The 19,063-nt window shown below is 36.8% G+C and overlaps 1 protein-coding gene across 2 annotated transcripts in view; it reads left to right on the forward strand.

Moving 5' to 3' along the window:
- The first annotated feature begins 4,173 nt into the window (after window positions 1-4,173).
- Window positions 4,174-19,063, forward strand: part of lnpep (leucyl/cystinyl aminopeptidase) — a 37,020-nt gene continuing 22,130 nt past the window's right edge. For both annotated transcript variants that reach the window (XM_067438158.1, XM_067438159.1), the window contains exons 1-7: window positions 4,174-4,506; window positions 9,958-10,747; window positions 10,912-11,050; window positions 11,264-11,395; window positions 11,486-11,606; window positions 11,748-11,899; window positions 13,598-13,711. In XM_067438158.1, the coding sequence (XP_067294259.1) occupies window positions 4,488-4,506; window positions 9,958-10,747; window positions 10,912-11,050; window positions 11,264-11,395; window positions 11,486-11,606; window positions 11,748-11,899; window positions 13,598-13,711 (1,467 nt within the window). In that variant the 5' untranslated portion in view covers window positions 4,174-4,487. The remainder of the gene's footprint in view (window positions 4,507-9,957; window positions 10,748-10,911; window positions 11,051-11,263; window positions 11,396-11,485; window positions 11,607-11,747; window positions 11,900-13,597; window positions 13,712-19,063) is intronic.

The following is a 19,063-nucleotide window of genomic DNA, read 5'->3' on the forward strand; positions in this document are numbered from 1 at the left end:
TATTATAGATTACTTATTACTGCTATTTAAAAGTAATTCATTACATTACAATATTACTGTCTCAGAATTGTAATGCGTTACATTACTCCTGTATTACTTTTGAGTTACTTTCACCAAAATAACTTCAGAAGTAGCTCTTAGTATTCTAAAATGTAGGAAGAGGGTATTTTACATCCAGTAGAAGGCGATATGATGAAGCATAATGACATGGGCCATCCAGGCTAACAATAGAGAATTGGCAAAAAAGTGAATGCTCAAGACAATGCAAGAAATCATGACGATCCAACTATGTTATGAGTATTATTTTAGAGGTAAAGTGATTATCTGGCAATATCTGGGAATAGCTTCTGTTCATAGACACAACAGAACGGTGTAAACTCTAAGTTATGACAATATGCGCATTTATCTTTTCTTATTGTTGCGACATAGTTGCGAGATAGTTATTTCGGTTTTAGAAAAAGGTTGTATTTGACTGCATTTGCATTTGACTAGCCTACGTTCTTGTCCTTATCTCTGATAAACTAAGCAATGCGCATCCATCTCGCGAATGTGCAGTAGGGATGAGTACGGTGGGGACATTTTCCCACCGGTTAATCAAAGTGTGATGACATCACCGGTAGCCTATCTGGGCTTTTAAATCACTAGTCTATTTAACCGAAAGGAACATGCGCACTGCCGCTTGGGCATTAATGACGGGAGCGGATACAAAGCGAGTGCTTTCAATGAATTCCTATAAAAGTTAAGCTTCCATATGAACTGAAAACGCGCCAGTGCGCGCACACCGTGAATGACAGCTCGTTATAAATGTGCGCTCTTTGCGGCCAAGCAGGTTTTTAGTTTCGGTTTAAAATTAGCCTATTATTCTTAATGAAATGCACAACACAATGACAAACCCCCCTTTAATAGGCGCTTTTACATTTCACTTTGAAACCAAATCTTCCGCGATCATCTGTCAGCTCAAGATCACACTTTCGGATCATGCATCAGACACCTTCCGTTTTTATTTGAACAGTCTGTTCTCTAACTGAACTAAATGACTGTATTACTATAAAAAATCTAAACGACGGTGTCACGGTGTGTAGTAGTCTTATTCTGTCATCTTCACCCAAGTGTTATAGGCATTAGGCCTATAGTTTGGCTCTGCAGCGCGCGCCTCGTCTCTCGTCCGTTCTTCGACGCGCTCGCCGTTGTGCTATTCTTTGAAACGACAGAGACTTAAAACCTTCTTTAGCCACTTTTCCACTGGCCAGCGCGAGCACAGGGGCTGAAATCATGGCTGCGGTACTTCTGTAAAATCCGCAATAAACACGTGCGCCTTCACTGGACTATATATCACACCATATCCAAATGTACACCAGCAAGAGGGAGATGAATTGAAGTACTGAGCTGAAGGAAAATGAAGTAAATAGCTATACAAAAATATATCAGAAGCTGTCATTTAGTATTTAATTACTAACCTGGACACCACACGCGGCTATTGAATGACCACGAACAGGTAATAACTTGCATTTTTCATGCGTTAATGTATCGCGCCTTTTTTCCTTTCCCTTTTTCTTTTTATTGTATTTTTTTGGGTGGGGGGTGGGTAACGCAAGCGTTACTGGAAATGTACCGAGTAAAATATTACTGAAAATTGATTAGTAATGCCTTACACTACTGCGTTACAGCAAAAAGTAATAAGTTACTGTAATGTATTACTTTTGTAATGCGTTACTCCCAACACTGACGAGAACACAGGTAAAGGATCTGGGTGGTATTCCAGAAATCAGGTTATGAGACATATTTCTCATATTTCAGTTAAGAGGGCTATTTCAGGGTATGTAAGTACCCATAACAACTTACTCTCTGAACATAACGTGCTCTGTCTTATTTTGTTCTCATTCACCATATGGTTCTAAATAGTTCTAAACTAGTTCTAAACTGCTACTACATTAGAACCTATAAAGAACCATTTTTTTAGAGTGTTCATGGCCTGCGCAAATTGATGGGCGTGGCTAAAGACGCAATGATGTAGAAGCAGGCTTTGATCTTCTGCAGGAGCAGGACTGCAATTCAAATTCTCCTAAACTGTTCACCAGGCTTGGTTAAATTATTTAAAAATTTTGAAATCACCAATGAATCCCGCCATATTGCGCGTCTCACTTTCTCCCATGCATCGGCTGTGTCCGAAATAAAAACTGCCCTCTAGAATTATAGTAGCCTAGGCTATAGGCTATGAATGTAATCCGGACATACTACATTCCATGTTGACATTATCATATGACCTACCAGCGTTAGTTACGTTGCTTTACTGCCATTCATAAAACCTCTCCCGTGGCCTCATGGGATAGCTAAATTGTCCATCATATGCCAACTTCAGAATCTTGCTGGAAGTAGCTCATCTGAATTATTTTTTGCCTACTCTTTTAGGATTACTGTGAATTAGAACATACTTATTTTGTCACATATAGTAAGTAGGCCTAAACTAGTATGATTTCAGATGCATCCTTTGTCCACCCCCTACGTCATACTGAGACAAAATCTGAAATTAGTCGTTTTGGGAGCTTGGCTCCAAAAAGAAGCTGTTTTTGGACTAACGATGACGTTTTAACTTCCGAATCTTACAGAATAATTTTATAGTGGACAATGACCTCTTATCAGAGATAAGATCAATGGACATTTCACAGTACAATAAAGGGACACATTTGTTCACAGAAATTAGTAGCCTAAAATACAAATAGTAAAGTTTTTAAATGAAAAAAAAGAGAACGTTTCTGTTAGGATTACGGTGTGGGCTATTTAATATTTATAACTAGCTGTATAAACAGTGGAAGTCTGTGGAATTTTCGCATAGATAAAGTAAACTGTGAGTTGGGACTGTCGCTAGGAGGCAGTATTGCTTTACGTCAGTTCAAACATGAATACACCCAAGCCAGTCATACCGTCTCAATCAGCTCCCTATTTCACTAGTCAGGGCACTGATCAGGACATAAGTCAATGGGCTGACTCCCTGATCAGTGCCCTGACAGCTGAACTAGGGAGCTGATTGAGACGCACCCATAATGTTGTCAACGGTGTCTATAAAAGGTGGCCCTATTGCTAAATCATTAACATACAAAGTATTTAAGGATCCGATTGCATTTTCCTTTCCATTCTCAGAGTAGCCCATTCAATCAAAAGAGCCTTTACCAACTACATCAAGTTGGTAGGCCTACTACTGTAAATAGCCAGTTTAAATAAAACCCACATAAACCTCATGTAGCCTAATTATTTGTATACCTGTATATTAAACTGTTGATATGGTGGTTTATCAGTCTAGGACTGTAACTGTTTTCACAGTGGGACATAGCCCTCCTCAATGAACAGGCCCTGGACTGCTGTTCTTAGAATACAATGACCCAACTATTTATAACGGTTCCACTGGTGCACAAATGTGCTGCACACGGCAGGCTCTTGAGAATACACCAGCCTATTGTAATGTGTTTTCGGAAATTGTTTGCATGTGATTGTCCAAAATGCTGAACCGTGACGCTATAACAGTTGTCCATGTTGAGCATGACAGTCTGCTTTAGCGCATGGAATCCGCAAACCATTTAGATCATCAGGAATATGGAGCTATTGGTATGAATTCATCTTTTTACGAAACGTGATTTTTTTCTCTCTATATATTTAGATTTTGTGTTATTTTTTAACAGGCTAAGTATGAATCAAACATTTGTACATTTTTAATTCAAAGATTGTTTTAAACTTTTATATGTGTCCGTGACTGTTTGATTGTATATGCGAAGCTGTCATTAATGTGGATATTATAAATGCCAGTTCAGTATTTATTGAGGGCAGCGGCAGTGCTGTCTTAAAGGGATAGTTCACCTAAAAATTTCTAAACATTTTTTTTAAATTATTATTTATTTACTAGTTATTTCAATGTGACTTTTCTTCTTCTGTAGAGCATTAAAATATATATTAGGTGGCATGCTAGTCAGAATCAGAAGAATCAGAATTACTTGGTGAAGCTTCTCAATCAGAAAACCAACATGACACAATAAGACAAGATGATAAATAGTGTGTTTGTAATTGTTTGTTTCCTGTATTCACTTTCATTAAATTTTCCCCATATTTATCATTAGCCATTCGGGTTCGGAAAAGGATGACAAAATGTTCGTTTTTACGGGAACTGTCACTTTAAACGGGGCAGCTGAAGGGGGAAGTATAACACTCGTGTTGCTTCGCTTGCTTGTTTCGCAGCAGTGATTGCCACTTCCAGCTTGTGTCCACTGTTGTATCGGAAAACAGTGTGCAGCGATGGCTCGATAAAACATTGATCGATCATTTTAATGTTGTGAAGTGACAGAGATGTAGATCAGGAAAAGCAATGCTAAGCTAGCACCAGTTGATCTGATAACGTTCCTTCGTTGTGTGAATGTGTAACTCATCACCTTTCCCTGGATTAAACATCAGCACTTTCATCTGAAACAGGATTTGATTTTACTTCAGACGTACATTTAAGCATGGATGCGTTTGAAAGCGGTAAGGCTGCAGCTAATATGGACTCTTCATTTAAATGCGAGGTCGTGCACCTCAAAAAAAGTTATCGGCTAACGTTAACATGCTACGTTACAGCTAGCCGCTTGGCTTTTTATGCATAACTCGATTTAATTTCCTCAAGTTCTGCTCTTGTGTTGTGATAACATGTTTTTAACACGGTCCTTAATATGTGCAAATTAATTTAGAGATAGTTATGAAGCTGGTTTGGTTAAGTAAGCAAAGATAACATTTATGCAAACTTTAAGCTGGCTTAAAAAAGCCATCAGTGCATCAGCTTTACAAAGTTCATAATGTGCTTTGAACAGGTCATGACGAACTCTGATTAAATTAAATTGTATAGTTGTTTATGAGGGGAAGTGAATATAATCAGGAAATGAAATACCGTAAGTTATTTTTTTGTTTGTTTTGATGACTGTCATTCACGTGATGTCTACAATGCTCTGTTGTTAGCATCATTATATTCCTTTCTAGTCAGCATTACATCTGATCTGTCAGTCTGCGTGTATTAGACTTAAAGTCAAAGGGTTCATGTTTTGTCCAAAATCTTGTCATAATATTTGCAAGGTGACATTTGCTGCTTTGTGTGTGTATGGCCTTGGGTAAGTGTGACAGGCAGGTCAGCTGGTTGTCATTTTAGTACTGCCTTTGCTTATCTCCTAGTTTAGTTAGCTTAAAGGCACAATATGTAAGATTTTTTGGGGATTCAAATACCCAGAAATCACAAGAACAATGTTTTATGTTTTGTTGGCTTGTATACTTACATTATCCCATATGTTTTCAAGAATGTTTAAATCCAGAGAAATAAGCACTTTAACCAGTGTCTGTGCGTCGCCTATCAATGACATCATACCCACGTTACCCACAAGTTCTAGTCTAAAGGGTCATGAAACCCCGAAACACTTTTTTTGAGATGTAAACAGAATATAGGCTGCACATAATTGAAAACACTAAGGGTACTCATTAATGTTATTAATATGTGAAAAAAGTTATTTTTGCATTTTTCAGAGCGATTTCTGTCTTCCGGTTTGAAAAGCTGAGTTGGAGCAACGTCACAAACGCTGACATCAGTGTGTGCTTTCGGACCAAGTATGGGCTGCTGGGGACATGCTGACGTCGACCGTTCCGAGCGATTCTCGATTCTCCTTTGCTACAAAGGCTCTGTAAAGTAAAATTAACTTGAGGAAACGCACGCCGAACCTGCAAGCGTTGATTATCTAATTTATGTCAGGAGTGCAAAATAACCGATCTGTAGGTTAATGAACAATATTTTTGATGAAATATCAACCACCTTTTCGTTTTATTTGTGGTCATAGACATGCACTAAACCGCATGTGTTCAGGCTCTTAGTGAGACAGTGTGCATATTTGGACAAATATAGATTTAGCTGCCGAGTGACAGCGCGGATCGTCACGGCAACCCAACGCATGTCGCTCTGTGCTTCAGATACGCGGTCGAGACTATGAAACCTCAAACCCCTTCGCTTTTACCCCGATCTAGAATTATGCTGCCTTCACGTCCTATCGGAAATTTGATAATTCCGACTTCTGAAGTCGTGATTACGAAATCATTGCATTCAAGTTTCAGAATGTGAAGGCGTTCATATGCAATTTTTACCTAGGAAACTCGTATTTACGATAATTCTGAGAGCATCTGAAGGCAGCATTACACCTCTATCGCATCTGCTAGCATGTTCATGGGTGGTTCATGTTCTCTTGTCACGTCGGCGCGTTGTTCATCTTGCCAAACAGCATGCATATTTGGACAAATATAGTTTAATTATCACGTTTGCAAAATATTTCCTCATACAGATTAACATTTCTTTTCATTTCGCACTGAATTATGCTGATTTGAAGAGCTGAAAAACTTGCGATCTCTGCTGCACGCTACTTAATGTCTCAGAGCTCTCTCATTCGCTACACTCATCCCTCGTTTAATCTCACTGTTGTAAACAATGCCAACGTGAACCAAGAACATGTCTCAGAACCGCTGTAACTGCTGCTGTTGTTATCGCTAATCTTAATGCGCCTAATGACACTCCCCTATTTCTCCAAACCATTCCCTCTTTCCACACAATACCCATCCCACCTTTTCGCAGTCAAGCACTCCCATTTTAAGAAGCCTTTTTAAATCGAAGGTGTGAAAAAACACTGCTGCAGCAGGGGGGTTTCATGACCCTTTAATATATTATCTCCCGGTTTCACAGACAAGGCTTAAAGGGTTAGTTCACGCAAAAATGAATTCTGTCATTAATTACTTGCCTTCATGTCGTTTGACACCCGTAAGACCTCCGTTCATCTTCAGAACACAAATTAAGATACTTTTGTTGAAATCCGATGGCTCCATTGCCTCCATTGCCCACAATGTAATTTCCTCTCTCAAGACCCATAAAAGGCACTAAAGACGTTGTTACAAAGCCCATCTCACTACAGTGGTTCTACAATAATTTTATGAAGTGATGAGAATAGTTTTTGTAAACTAAACTAAACAGTAACCCCCCAGGAGGCGGTATTTTGAAATGGGACATCACTATATAAGTCGTTATTTAGTTACTTTTGTTACTTGTTACTTGTTCTTGTTGACTTCCTGAATGAGAATTTGACTGTTAAAAAAAGTTTCACTCACAAAACCTGTCAAGAACAAAAGAGATATGTTCTTGACAGATATATAATATATTTGAGTTATTTTAGAAGCATTGCATTTTTTTCATAGATTACAATTCAGCTCATTCCTCCCCGTCCTGATTACTGTAATGTGCAAAGAAGAAAAGGAAACTGTCATGCTGTCAGAATCGTACAGTAATGAGAATCCAAACTGTGAATAACTGGATCATTGAGCTAATGAGAATTTGAGTGCGAAATGTGATTTAAAGTTACCATAAAATCAAATATCATTATTTTTCATGGAATATTCATGGAGGGTATGTTTACGACAATGATGTACACAATCTGTTTAAACAAACAAATCGTTTGCTATTTCTGAATGATCCCCATTTAGGTCTAAAAACATTGCATGAAAAGCGCCCTCACACATGCATTCTTCTACAGAGCAGTGAATACAAACTGTAAATCTACACTTTGCTGGAGAAGAGTCAATTATTTTGAGCAGCACAAACTTGTAGTATTGTAAACCGGTCTTAAGACAATTTTTTGAAGGTCTTGTCTCAGGCTCAACCACATTTGTACTCAGGCTTGCCACAGAATTATAGGACTCTGGATTTTGTTTCAAGGCTGGTCAAGATCAAAGCTGCTGGAATATTACTACTTTTTCAATATATTGTCTGATTTATTTATTTATATCATTAATGTGATCGGATGTAAGACTTGCTGCTTCAAATGCCATTAATTACTTATCTCTAATTTGATTTATTGTGCCAGTTCAGAAATGAATGTGGGATTGTGTCAAAAATGTCACCAAAATGAATAGAAATGCTCACAAAATTCAAGATATTAGTACTTGTATGAGATCTGGATTTTTAAAACATGATATAATTATGCAACATCACAAGCAAAAGAGCTGTTTTCACAAATTTGGAAAGCACAAAAGTGCAAACATAATATTGCTATTATTATTGCTATTGAGCATTTTATATATATATATATATATATATATATATATATATATATATATATATATATATATTGCGATACATATGCGATATTTCGATAATTTCAATATATTGCATTATTATCAAAAAAATAATGCATTTGTAATTTACCAATTCAGATGCATGAAGTATGAATCTGTATGAATGTAGTTTTTAATGATTTCAGTTGATTGGTAGCAACTCTATAGTGTCTTATACTAATTAATTATATTTATTGATTAAAAATAAGTAATTTCTCTGGCGGTAAAGGGGATCTTTATGAATTTAAGGAGTACTTGTCTTTGGTCTCAACCCCTTAAAGTTTTGTAGTCCACTATTGTTGTTTTGGTTGCCAAGTATTCACATATGATAGGTAATACACATGCGCATGACGTCACCGGTTTCACAAATTCACATTTTGGTAGTTTACATGGAGACGATAGCGATATAATTTTCAAATGTTCGCGTTTTCAGGCCCCCAAAATGTCGTTGTCATCTAAATGAACGGCCAAAACGCATAAAACATTGTCAGTTTTAGTTTAAACCAGGGCTGTGTAAGTGCCCCCTTAGTTTATGATTGTGGTGTCAAAATTGCTATCAAGAATTGTGAAATTTCTCTGGTATCTTGGTATTTCTCTGATGTTAAAGCAGCCTTATTTACTGTAAAATAAATATTGTAATATCCTGTAATATAATAATGTTATATATATATATATATATATATATATATATATATATATATATATATATATATATATATATATATATATATATAATATATATATTTAATGAAAACAAAATTACTTGTAGCCTATAAGGTTTTGGTCATTTAAGAGACTTTTAATCAAGTTAAATAATCATGATAAAACATTTACATTGCTCACCATACCTCAGTTTAAATGAGTGCCTGTAGCTGCGAGCTGAGCTGTGAGTGTAATCTTCCATTCCCCATGTGCGGGTTCAAAACATGCGGAAATGGCTTCCTCTGCTGGCTGTAGTCTTTAGCCTTTGGGCAAACGGTCCTATCGTCAATTTGCATTATAGGAGGATTTTTTCCAGAAATAAAATGCATAAATCTCTTGTCTCAGGGGGATATGAGGGGGGAAAGCACATTCATTTGAATATACTTTGAATATAATTTGAATTTGGTTTCTACTGATACAAAGCCAAATGCTAATCGCTGAAGTAACCCTTTAAGGAACTATAGCAAGTGTTTGCTTATATATGTGCTTATAACTGAATAGTTCACAAACTCTGAGCGATGCTAAAAAGTAAATCAGTCATGTAATTGGTCAAAAGAAGTTGATATGCAGGTCACTTAAAGAACAAGTATTTGTGCATCAGACCTGGGTTTGAACTCAGGTCAGCAGGTAGGACACATTAGTGGATTCAAGCAATGTGTTAAACTATAATTTGATCACAGTTAACTCAAGACGGTGCCTTGATTTGCTATTGAATCGTTTAGTCTAATTCTCTTTAGAAGGAGTAAAAGAGGAACACTGCAGTCTTTTTTTTGCGTCAGGACAAATCTCATGCAGACAATCGTTTAGCAACATTGAATTGTGTAAGAAATAGGTTATGCTGTACATTGGTGACAGTCTGTGGTCTTGTGTGGATGTATTTACTGAACCTTTCACGAAGAAAAGTTGCTTTCTTTAGTTTCACTTCCATTTGTTTTCATTTCTTTTACCCTCTGACTTAAACCACTTGTGTAGGCACTAGGCAGACTACAAAATCAGTCAACTGTTCATAAAAGCTCTCGGTTGTGACAACATCACAACAGGAAGCCACATCCAACAACCAGACTTTTATATTCACTCATGTTTTTCTGTTGCCACTGTAACCTACAGAAAGAGCTGCCCTGCCCAGGAACATGATTGAGAACAGCATGTTTGAAGAAGAGCCAGATGTGGTGGATTTGGCGAAGGAGTCCCCATCCTACCCCATCGACTCGGATGATGTGGTCTATGAACCCCGCAGCTCGCGACTCTTGGTCCGAGGCCTTGGAGAAAACGACCTGGACGAAGACGAGGAAGATTACGAATCCTCCACCCGTCTTCTTGGCATGTCTTTCATGAACCGTAGTTCCAACCAGCGCAGCGCTTCCTCATCCTACACCCGCCACCAGCCTTCTGGATCGTGCTCGAAGCCTTCATCTAAGACTATGGTGGTAGGTGTTCTCACACTGGTAGTGTTGGTCTCCTTGTTCATGGTCATTTACTTCGTTCCAGGCTGCACTTTCACCAGAAGCTGCCAAAAGGCCAATTCGAGTGAAGAAGTTTTCCCATGGACAGAGTTGAGGTTACCATCCAGTGTACATCCTGTGCATTACGATATTTCACTCCATCCCGACCTGAACCGCATGAACTTTCAAGGCAGCGTGTCGATCAAAGTGAAAGTGTTGCATGAAACAAAGATTATTGTCCTACACAGCTCTGATATGAATATCACCAAGGCCACTTTTGAAGGTAAAGTGGTCGACGTCCTGGAGTACAAACCTTGGCAGCAGATCGCCATCAAATTTCCAGAAGATCTTACGAAGGGGCAATATGTTTTAAACCTTGACTACACAGCAAACTTCTCCATCAGCTATAATGGCTTCTACAACAGCTCTTATGTCGACACAACTGGTACAAAAAGGTATTTTCAGTCCAGTTAACTTTTGTGTAACCTTCTGAATATTTAGGAGTAATGTGAATTTACTATTCAGCTTCTGTGTGTTGATTATATTACAGTTACTTCTACTTAGTTATATCTTTATGCCTCCCAAACACTTTTTTTAATTCACTCCATCTTTCTTCTAGAGTTTTGGCCGCTACTCAGTTTGAGCCCTTGGCAGCACGCAAGGCTTTCCCTTGTTTTGACGAGCCAGCTTTTAAATCAACTTTTCTTATTAAGATTACCAGAGAATCCAAGTATATCAGTCTTTCAAACATGCCCAAGGTAGTTTTGTTTGTTTGAATATTAACAGTTTTATAAATCTTTACATTTCTGCCTGTAATCATAATTTTTCTCTCTCAAATCTCTTTTTTGTTGTCTTAAGAGACTATTACATATGTATATTTTTTTATTTAAATTGTTATATATATATAATATAATATATAATATATATAAGTAATATTTGTGTTGTAAAACATTGTGCTTGTAACTTTTTAGGTCAAAACCACAGATTTAAAAAATGGCCTTCAAGAAGACGAGTTTATGAAAAGTGATGTAATGAGTACTTACCTAGTTGCATTTATTGTGGCTGAGTTTAGTTTTTACAGCACAAATGTCTCTAATACTACGGTATGTATTCCTCTTATTGTCTTGTGTTGAAAATATTCTGGCAACATATTGCACTATGGTATAAGTAATTTTTTTCCAAATGTTGTGCAGGTATCTGTGTATGCCGTTCCAGACAAGAAGGAACAAGTGCATTATGCTCTGAACACATCTGCAAAACTGTTGACCTTCTACAATAAGTTCTTTGAGATTGACTACCCGTTAAGAAAGTTAGGTAAGACACCTTTCCAACTCTTCAAACAGGGATTATTAGATTCCTAGAATTATCTGGATGTGCACGCTAATGTCATTTTTGCGAATGACATGTTTAATTGTGTCACCTTACATAACCAAGTTTTCTTTTAAAAATCAATAGATTTAGTGGCCATTCCAGACTTCCTCGCTGGAGCCATGGAGAACTGGGGACTAATCACATTCCGTGAGACAACTTTGCTAGTAGGGAATAATTCCTCCCCTCTAGACAAGCAACTGGTGACTTCTGTCATTGCTCATGAACTTGCCCACCAGGTAATTCACTTTATAAATAAAGCAACATTCTCATGACAGGGTAATAATAGTCACATTCAAAGGGTTTACAACAGTGTCTCTCAACTGGTTTTGCCATGGGACAAATTTCCCTCATTTCCCTATGATCATTTGCCATGGGACCCGCATTTCCCTATGATCATTAAGTCAAGTAAAGTCACCTTCATTTATATAGTGCTTTTTACAATACAGATTGTTTCAAAGCAGCTTTATAGCGATAATAGGAAAATTAATGCAACAAAGATGTTTGGCTGTGCAGAAGCTTTAGAAGAAAGTCACTGTCCAGCTTAAGTAAGTTTTTAATGGATTCAATTTCTTTGTAAAACGCATTAGTTATTAACTTAGGGGCTGATTTCACAACACAGACATACCAGAACATTTTTAATGTGTTGTGCCGTTCATTTACACATTTGGTGGCCCTAGAAAGTTTATTAAAAAACATTTTTTTTAAATTTCCGAAGCATTTCTAAATTCATTTCATATTACTAACAAACGAAATTTCAAGCCAAAATAACTAAATGGTTGAAAAAAAAACTTTGAGTTACCCCCATGCAAATTCAAACACTTCACTCTTTTAATTTTAATTAAGGCTTGAATAACATGCCTGTCTCTTTCCATTAAAGACAATGGCTATTGCGGTGGCTGTATACATAAACCTACCAACATATGTGGCATACTTTTTGGAATGACTTATCACGAGACGGAAAAATTACATTTTAGTCACATAACATCGGTGTATGGAAATGCCATCATTTTGCAATCGTTTTTTTATCAACATTTATTAAATTGCAAAGGTTTTGCGCAAATCTGTAATGAAAACGTGGTTACTAACATACAGCCTGACAACATCTCATCTGACTGTTGATACTGAATCAAGACAACCCTTTTTTCTCAGGCACTGTTTAAACTTAAAGGGATAGTTCACCCAAAAATGAAAATTCGGTCATCATTTACTCACTCTCATGTTTTTCCAAAACTGTATGAGTTTCTTTGTTCTGCTGAACACAAAAGAAGGTATTTGGAAGAATGTTTGTAAAAAAGCAGATAGAGCAACCATTCACTACCATAGTATTTTTTACCCTACTATGGTAGTGATTGGTTGCTCTGCATGGTTACAAACATTCTTCAAAATATCTTCTTTTTTGTTCAGCAGAACAAAGAAACTCATACAGTTTTGGAACAACATGAGGGTGAGTAAATGATGACAGAATTTTCATTTTTGGGTGAACTATCCCTTTGAACTTTATCTGACAGAAGTGTTAATAGCGTTTACGAAAGTCTTTCAAAATAAAAGTCTTTCGTCAGAAAAACTTAGAATTACACTTGTTGTTGTTTCTTTGACTGCAACCCACTCAAAACAGACTCACTTTTGCATTGTTAACCACCAGTTTAGAAACACTGTAAAACAAAACGCATGATCGAAATGTTTGAGTTGGGAGCTGCTTTACTAGGTAGTATTGTTTACACCCATCTTTGATTACATTGTGGACCTATTTCAGCTTTACTAAAATCTCCCCAAATTCTTGGGCCTAGAAAATGACAATATTAGTATTATAAATAGTTGTATTTATTTATTATTAGTAAATACAAATTATAAATATGAAATTAAGTCTTTCAGTTCTAACAAAAAGGAAAGTAGACTCAGGCATGCTATGTTCATTATGTTGCTTTTCTCTTCAGTGGTTTGGAAATCTTGTCACTATGAGATGGTGGAATGATCTTTGGCTGAATGAAGGATTTGCAACGTACATGCAGTACATGTCGATTGAAACTGTGTTCTCAGACCTTGACATAGTAAGTTTTAGACTAAAAGAAAGGGTTAGTTTACCAAAAAATTACATTTCTGTCATTAATTACTCACTCATGTTGTTCCAAACCTGTAAGACCTTTGTTCATATTCAGAACACAAATAAAGGTATTTTTAAAGGGTCCCTAAACCCCTGTTCACAGCCTAACTCCACCCACTGGCAATATGGGGTGGGGTGGGGGGGATAGTGAGCCATTGGAAGAGCCAACATGCATCACGATGACCTACAATGTCCAATAGGAAAATTCAACCGCAGTAGCCACCGTTCAACCTTAAAGAGGGGGTGAAATGCTGTTTCATGCATACTGAGCTTTTTACACTGTTAAAGACTTGGATTCCCATCCTAAACATAGACAAAGTTTCAAAAACTAATGTTGGACGTTTGATGGAGTATTTCTGTGTCAAAAATACTCCTTCTGGTTTCTCACAAGTTTCGGAGAGTATGGCTCGGCTTGACGTGAACAGAGCGGAAGGTCCTTGTATGGGCCGTACGGGCTCTTCTCCCGGTAGGGTGCGCATGCGTGACTAGAGCGAGAGAGGAAATGCACGCCCATAAACACTGTTTCAAGGTGCAGATCCAGTCATCCGTGAACACTTCTAACGCGCCCTATGGTTGCGCCGTGCTCCACTTTATTCCTATGGTTGATGTCGAGCGACTTCAACGCTTCAGCACAGCATTCCGGGAAGACAGCGCTGCATTTGAACCGATTTGAACGCAGAAATGACGGGAAGCTTCACAACATCGCTTCAGTCGCGACGCAAAACTGGATCTCCACGGTCACTGCTGTCACAGGACTTCACCAAATCATACCAAAGAAGTGTGTTTTTGACGGAGCGGTCCCAGCGATAAAGGTTCGGTCCTGCTTTGGAAGCAGCCGGTGAGTAAAACTGCTTCAAATGTCTATGCTGTTGTCGCGTGAGTAAACATCAGTAAACTACATGATCGCGTGCTTTGCCATTCAAATGCACTAACGGACAAAACCGTTTTGCTTGCTACTGCTAAGGTTTAGTTGCATACAATAGTCCATAAACCGAATCATGTCCTCATAAACTGCGAGTAAAAACACACAAATGTTGACAGGCCACTAAATACAGTACATACCACAGAGACGGACGTCCTGCTGTTGCTGTTTCTCCTGTTCAATTTATTTCATCCTCCGAATGATTCTGGATCATATATGTATTAGCTAAGATCGATAGCGATGGGCTTCTCCACCCTTGAGGACCTCACAAAAAAAAGTGTTGTCATAGTATAACAACATTTATACTATTACTCTTTTTATAATAACAAAAATAACTCTGAATGTTTAAATATAATAATACAATGCACCAAAAATTAGAGGTGGGCAGATCGATACTAATATCGATACCAACATTGGTATCGGTATTGATCGATACCAAAGTGAAAATATCGATACTTAAGTTTCAGTTTCTCTCGTTTTGCGACCTGGCCGTGTTTGTCAAAATGCTGCTGCTGTCACAGAGCAGAGGAAGCTCTCAAGAGAGCTCTGCTCGTGCTCAACACTGCTCTCCTCCCCCTCTCCTGTTTTGTACCGTCACGTGACTCACCACTAGCGCTACCACCAGCAGTCAGGCGCGCGCGCCGCTCAGCCGCGCATTTTAATTTTCAGCATTATATCGTATTACAAGGAGAATTTGTTTTACACTTTTTATATTTATTGTGAAGTAAAACTTTGTGACTTTGTTTATTTAAGAAAAAAATCCTGAAAAGAAGTACACTAAAGAGAAGAAACATTTTTTGTTAACATGCTACTTGAAAAGAGAATTTGTTTTTACATTTTTTATATTTGTGAAGAATTCATTTTGTAACTTTGTTTATTTAAATAAAACAGAAGTAACCAAAAGTTGTTTCTGAACAAAAGCTTTTGTAGTACTGATTAATAACCCAAAATGCAAATCACAAAAACAAATTAAAAGTCATGAAAATTCATTTTGATTTAGGTTGAAGACGCATCCACCTTAATTATTAAAAAGTATTGGTATTGGTATCGGTATCGGCGATACTGGCCCTGTATTTACTTAGTATCGGATCGATACCAAATCTAGCGGTATCGCACACCTCTACCAAAAATATTTAAAAGTAGAATTTTCAAACAGATTAACGTGCAAAAGAATTAGACTATAAAGAACAACAGGTAAGACCTTACAATAAGGTCTCATTTTAACTTTAGCTTTAACTAAGATTAAAGACGTAATAGCTACGTTTGTTACAGAAAGTGTTTTTTATTTTATTTGTAAATAATAGTTAAGAAATGCATTTTTATCTTGGGTCCATTAAATAAGTTATTTTGATTTAAGTAATGTTATTAAACAGTAACTAAGAAATTAACATTAGCCTACTTAGAATGATTAATTCTTTATAAGTACTTTTCATTGTCAGTTTGGTAAAAATGAATGACCATGTTAACTAATGAAGCCGTAGGTCTGAAAGTTTTACTGAACAATAACAAAAAATCAGAACTTTTCTAATCGTTAGGGCATGTTGGTCCGTGTATCATCTGATCATTTCATTTCCTGTTAGGAATGGAATAATGAGAACTGATAAATCCGGTTGTTTATTCGTTTTTTTGTTTAGTTTAAAAAACGAAAAATGAGATTTTGGCTCGATTTTTCATATTTCGTTAGTGGTTTATAAAACGGTTTATGGGTTCGATATTTCTTTTCCACACGTGGGCGGCGCCGAAACGCCTCTTTCATCTGATTGGTCAAACAGCTCCGCCTTCAGCGCGAACTCTTCGTTCTGTCAGGCAGAATACGAGTGCGGGGATGACAAATGCAATTTAATTTAAAAAAATGTCCGAAAACACCACACACTGCTAACTACACACAATATTTAAAGCAGAAATATGTTGCTATATGAAAGATGTTGTCACGTAATTCGTGCTGTTGCGATTTGCAAGCGACCCCCAATAATGTATGATAGCCTGTTTCTCATTGATAAATACGGTGCAAATAGTCCCGTGTCTTTGGATAAAAGGGAAATGGAAATAACAATAAATAACAGGCTGAACTGTACATGATAATATGTCCGTGATATTTGCCACTCTCGTCTTTTATTTACATCAAAAGGCAGGTAGGCATGTGTGACATGTCAATAATCAAGAAAATTGAATAGAAATACAGTTTATATTTGTGAATGTGTGTCTATTCTGTTCACGTGATAAGAAAGAGACAGAAAAGTGGGAAGTATCAGTAAACATACATTAAATGATACTGACAAAATTAGCAGTTTGGGTTTAATTAAAATCATGTCGGTTGAAGAGCATGACATACCTTTAAAATCGTATTATTTTTATTATAAAACAAATAATAAATAATGAATTGGGTGATGTTTCTCTGCGTTGTCTTTATTAAGTTTGCTTGAGAGCTCCAGCATATAGTCCTATTTAAATATTATTTATTATTAATATTATGAGAACTATAATGCTTCACCAAACTCAGCTCAGACCTTCAGACTGGTCTGACTCACTTATATATTTTCTAACGGGTCAGACTTACTTTCCCAAAAAATCCCATTGACTTGTGTTATCTGAGCAATGAAGGCCGCAATGATTAAAGCTGTCCACTAGAGGGGGCGACAGGATAAGTCTTTTCTACTCACTTTCCCTGTTTGCATCAGTTTAAATGACAAATTAAATTCATTCATAAATAGGCCATATCTGTCTATGAGAAAAAGCTTTACACTTCAAGCTGTACAACTTATTAAAACTTGAACACTGCTTCAGAGTTTGCCACTCTTTAGTTTCTTTTAAGATATTCACACTGTTTTTTGCATTTAGGGCCTAATGTTTGTCCATCTGGAACTTGTATTTGTAATGAGCGTTATATTTTAAGCCCTACTCGCTGTTGATAAATCACATTCAATTAATGTAAAGAGCTAATGTCAGGCAAATGTCCTGCAAAGTTTAGCTCGACTATTTAATTACCTGAACCAGCTAAGCAATGTCTACAGACTATCTAAAAATGTTTAGGAAAATGTGTTGGAACTGGTTGGATCTGAACTCTGCAGAACATGTTCCTTTTGGGTCAGGACTGGGTTTTAAATCTATAAATGAATGTGCAAAGTTGGGTGTCTGCATGCAGATTGTAGGTCAGTCAGTACAATGGAAAATGGAATCTACAACAAAACTTTATTCTGTTCTGCACATGCAAACAAAACTGCAATGTTTTTGAACTTGTGAAGATGTCTTTATTACATTTTTGTCTTTATACCCTGCTTGAACTGAACAAATGTTACTGCAGGAAGTGGAGAAAAAATAATACTGTTTTATGAAAACTCTTAGTAGCTTCAAGCACATTGGTAGGCCTGCAGCTTCTGTGGTGATATGCATTAGGGCACAGCCTTAAGTTCTCTATCCATTGGTCAATACAGACCTTACACCTCACCACACTTCTGCAGCATGAGGTGAACGCAGATTCTTCAACCATAGCTTCATAAAGAAAATATAGTCAACATTATGGTGCCAAATAAACATGATTATGTCATTTCACATCAATTACAGCTGATATCATGGCTAAAAATGATAAAACCTTTTGTTACTGTAAAAACCCAGTCTAGGTGCTACACACCTGCAAGTTATTTCACTAAATAGATGTAACATGATTTCAGCTGAGCAATATCCATGCTACTAGCACCAAATTAGTTTCTTATAATGGCTAAATCCACTGAAATGGACATAGTTCACCCAGAATGAAAAAAAAATCCATAATTTACTCGCCCTCCAAACACGCATGACTTCCTTTCTTTTGCTGAACACACACACACACACACACACACACACACACACACACAATATATATATATATATATTTGGAGTGTGTTTCCTTAGAGCTGCAATATATATTTGGAAGAATGTTCGTAACCAAACAGCTACTGGTTGTCATTGACTTCAGTATTTATTTTTCCTACTGTAAAAGTCAATGACATCGACTGTCTGATTACCAACATTCTTCAAAGTATTTTCTTTAGTGTTCAGCAGAACAAAAAAATAAATAAAAAAACATACAGGTTTGGAACAACTTGAGGGTGATGATATAATTTAATTTTTAGGGTGAACTATACCTTTAACATGTAATTAATCTAAGGGAGGCCAATGTACACTAAATGTCAGTAATGTACACTTGTAATTAAAAAATACTGTAAAGTATTACATTTAGCAAATCACTACATCACAAGTAATATAACAATATTTTTTTAAATAAAAATGTGATTGAGTAAACAAGATATTTGTATTTGTAAATATGTTTTTATATTTTGAATTTGTCACTATAGGCTTAACTCAACATTGGAAGCCATTGATCAATTAGAGAATACGATT

The sequence above is a fragment of the Pseudorasbora parva genome, chromosome 3 (genome assembly GCF_024679245.1).
Source record: "Pseudorasbora parva isolate DD20220531a chromosome 3, ASM2467924v1, whole genome shotgun sequence".
NCBI classification, from domain to species: Eukaryota; Metazoa; Chordata; class Actinopteri; order Cypriniformes; family Gobionidae; genus Pseudorasbora; species Pseudorasbora parva.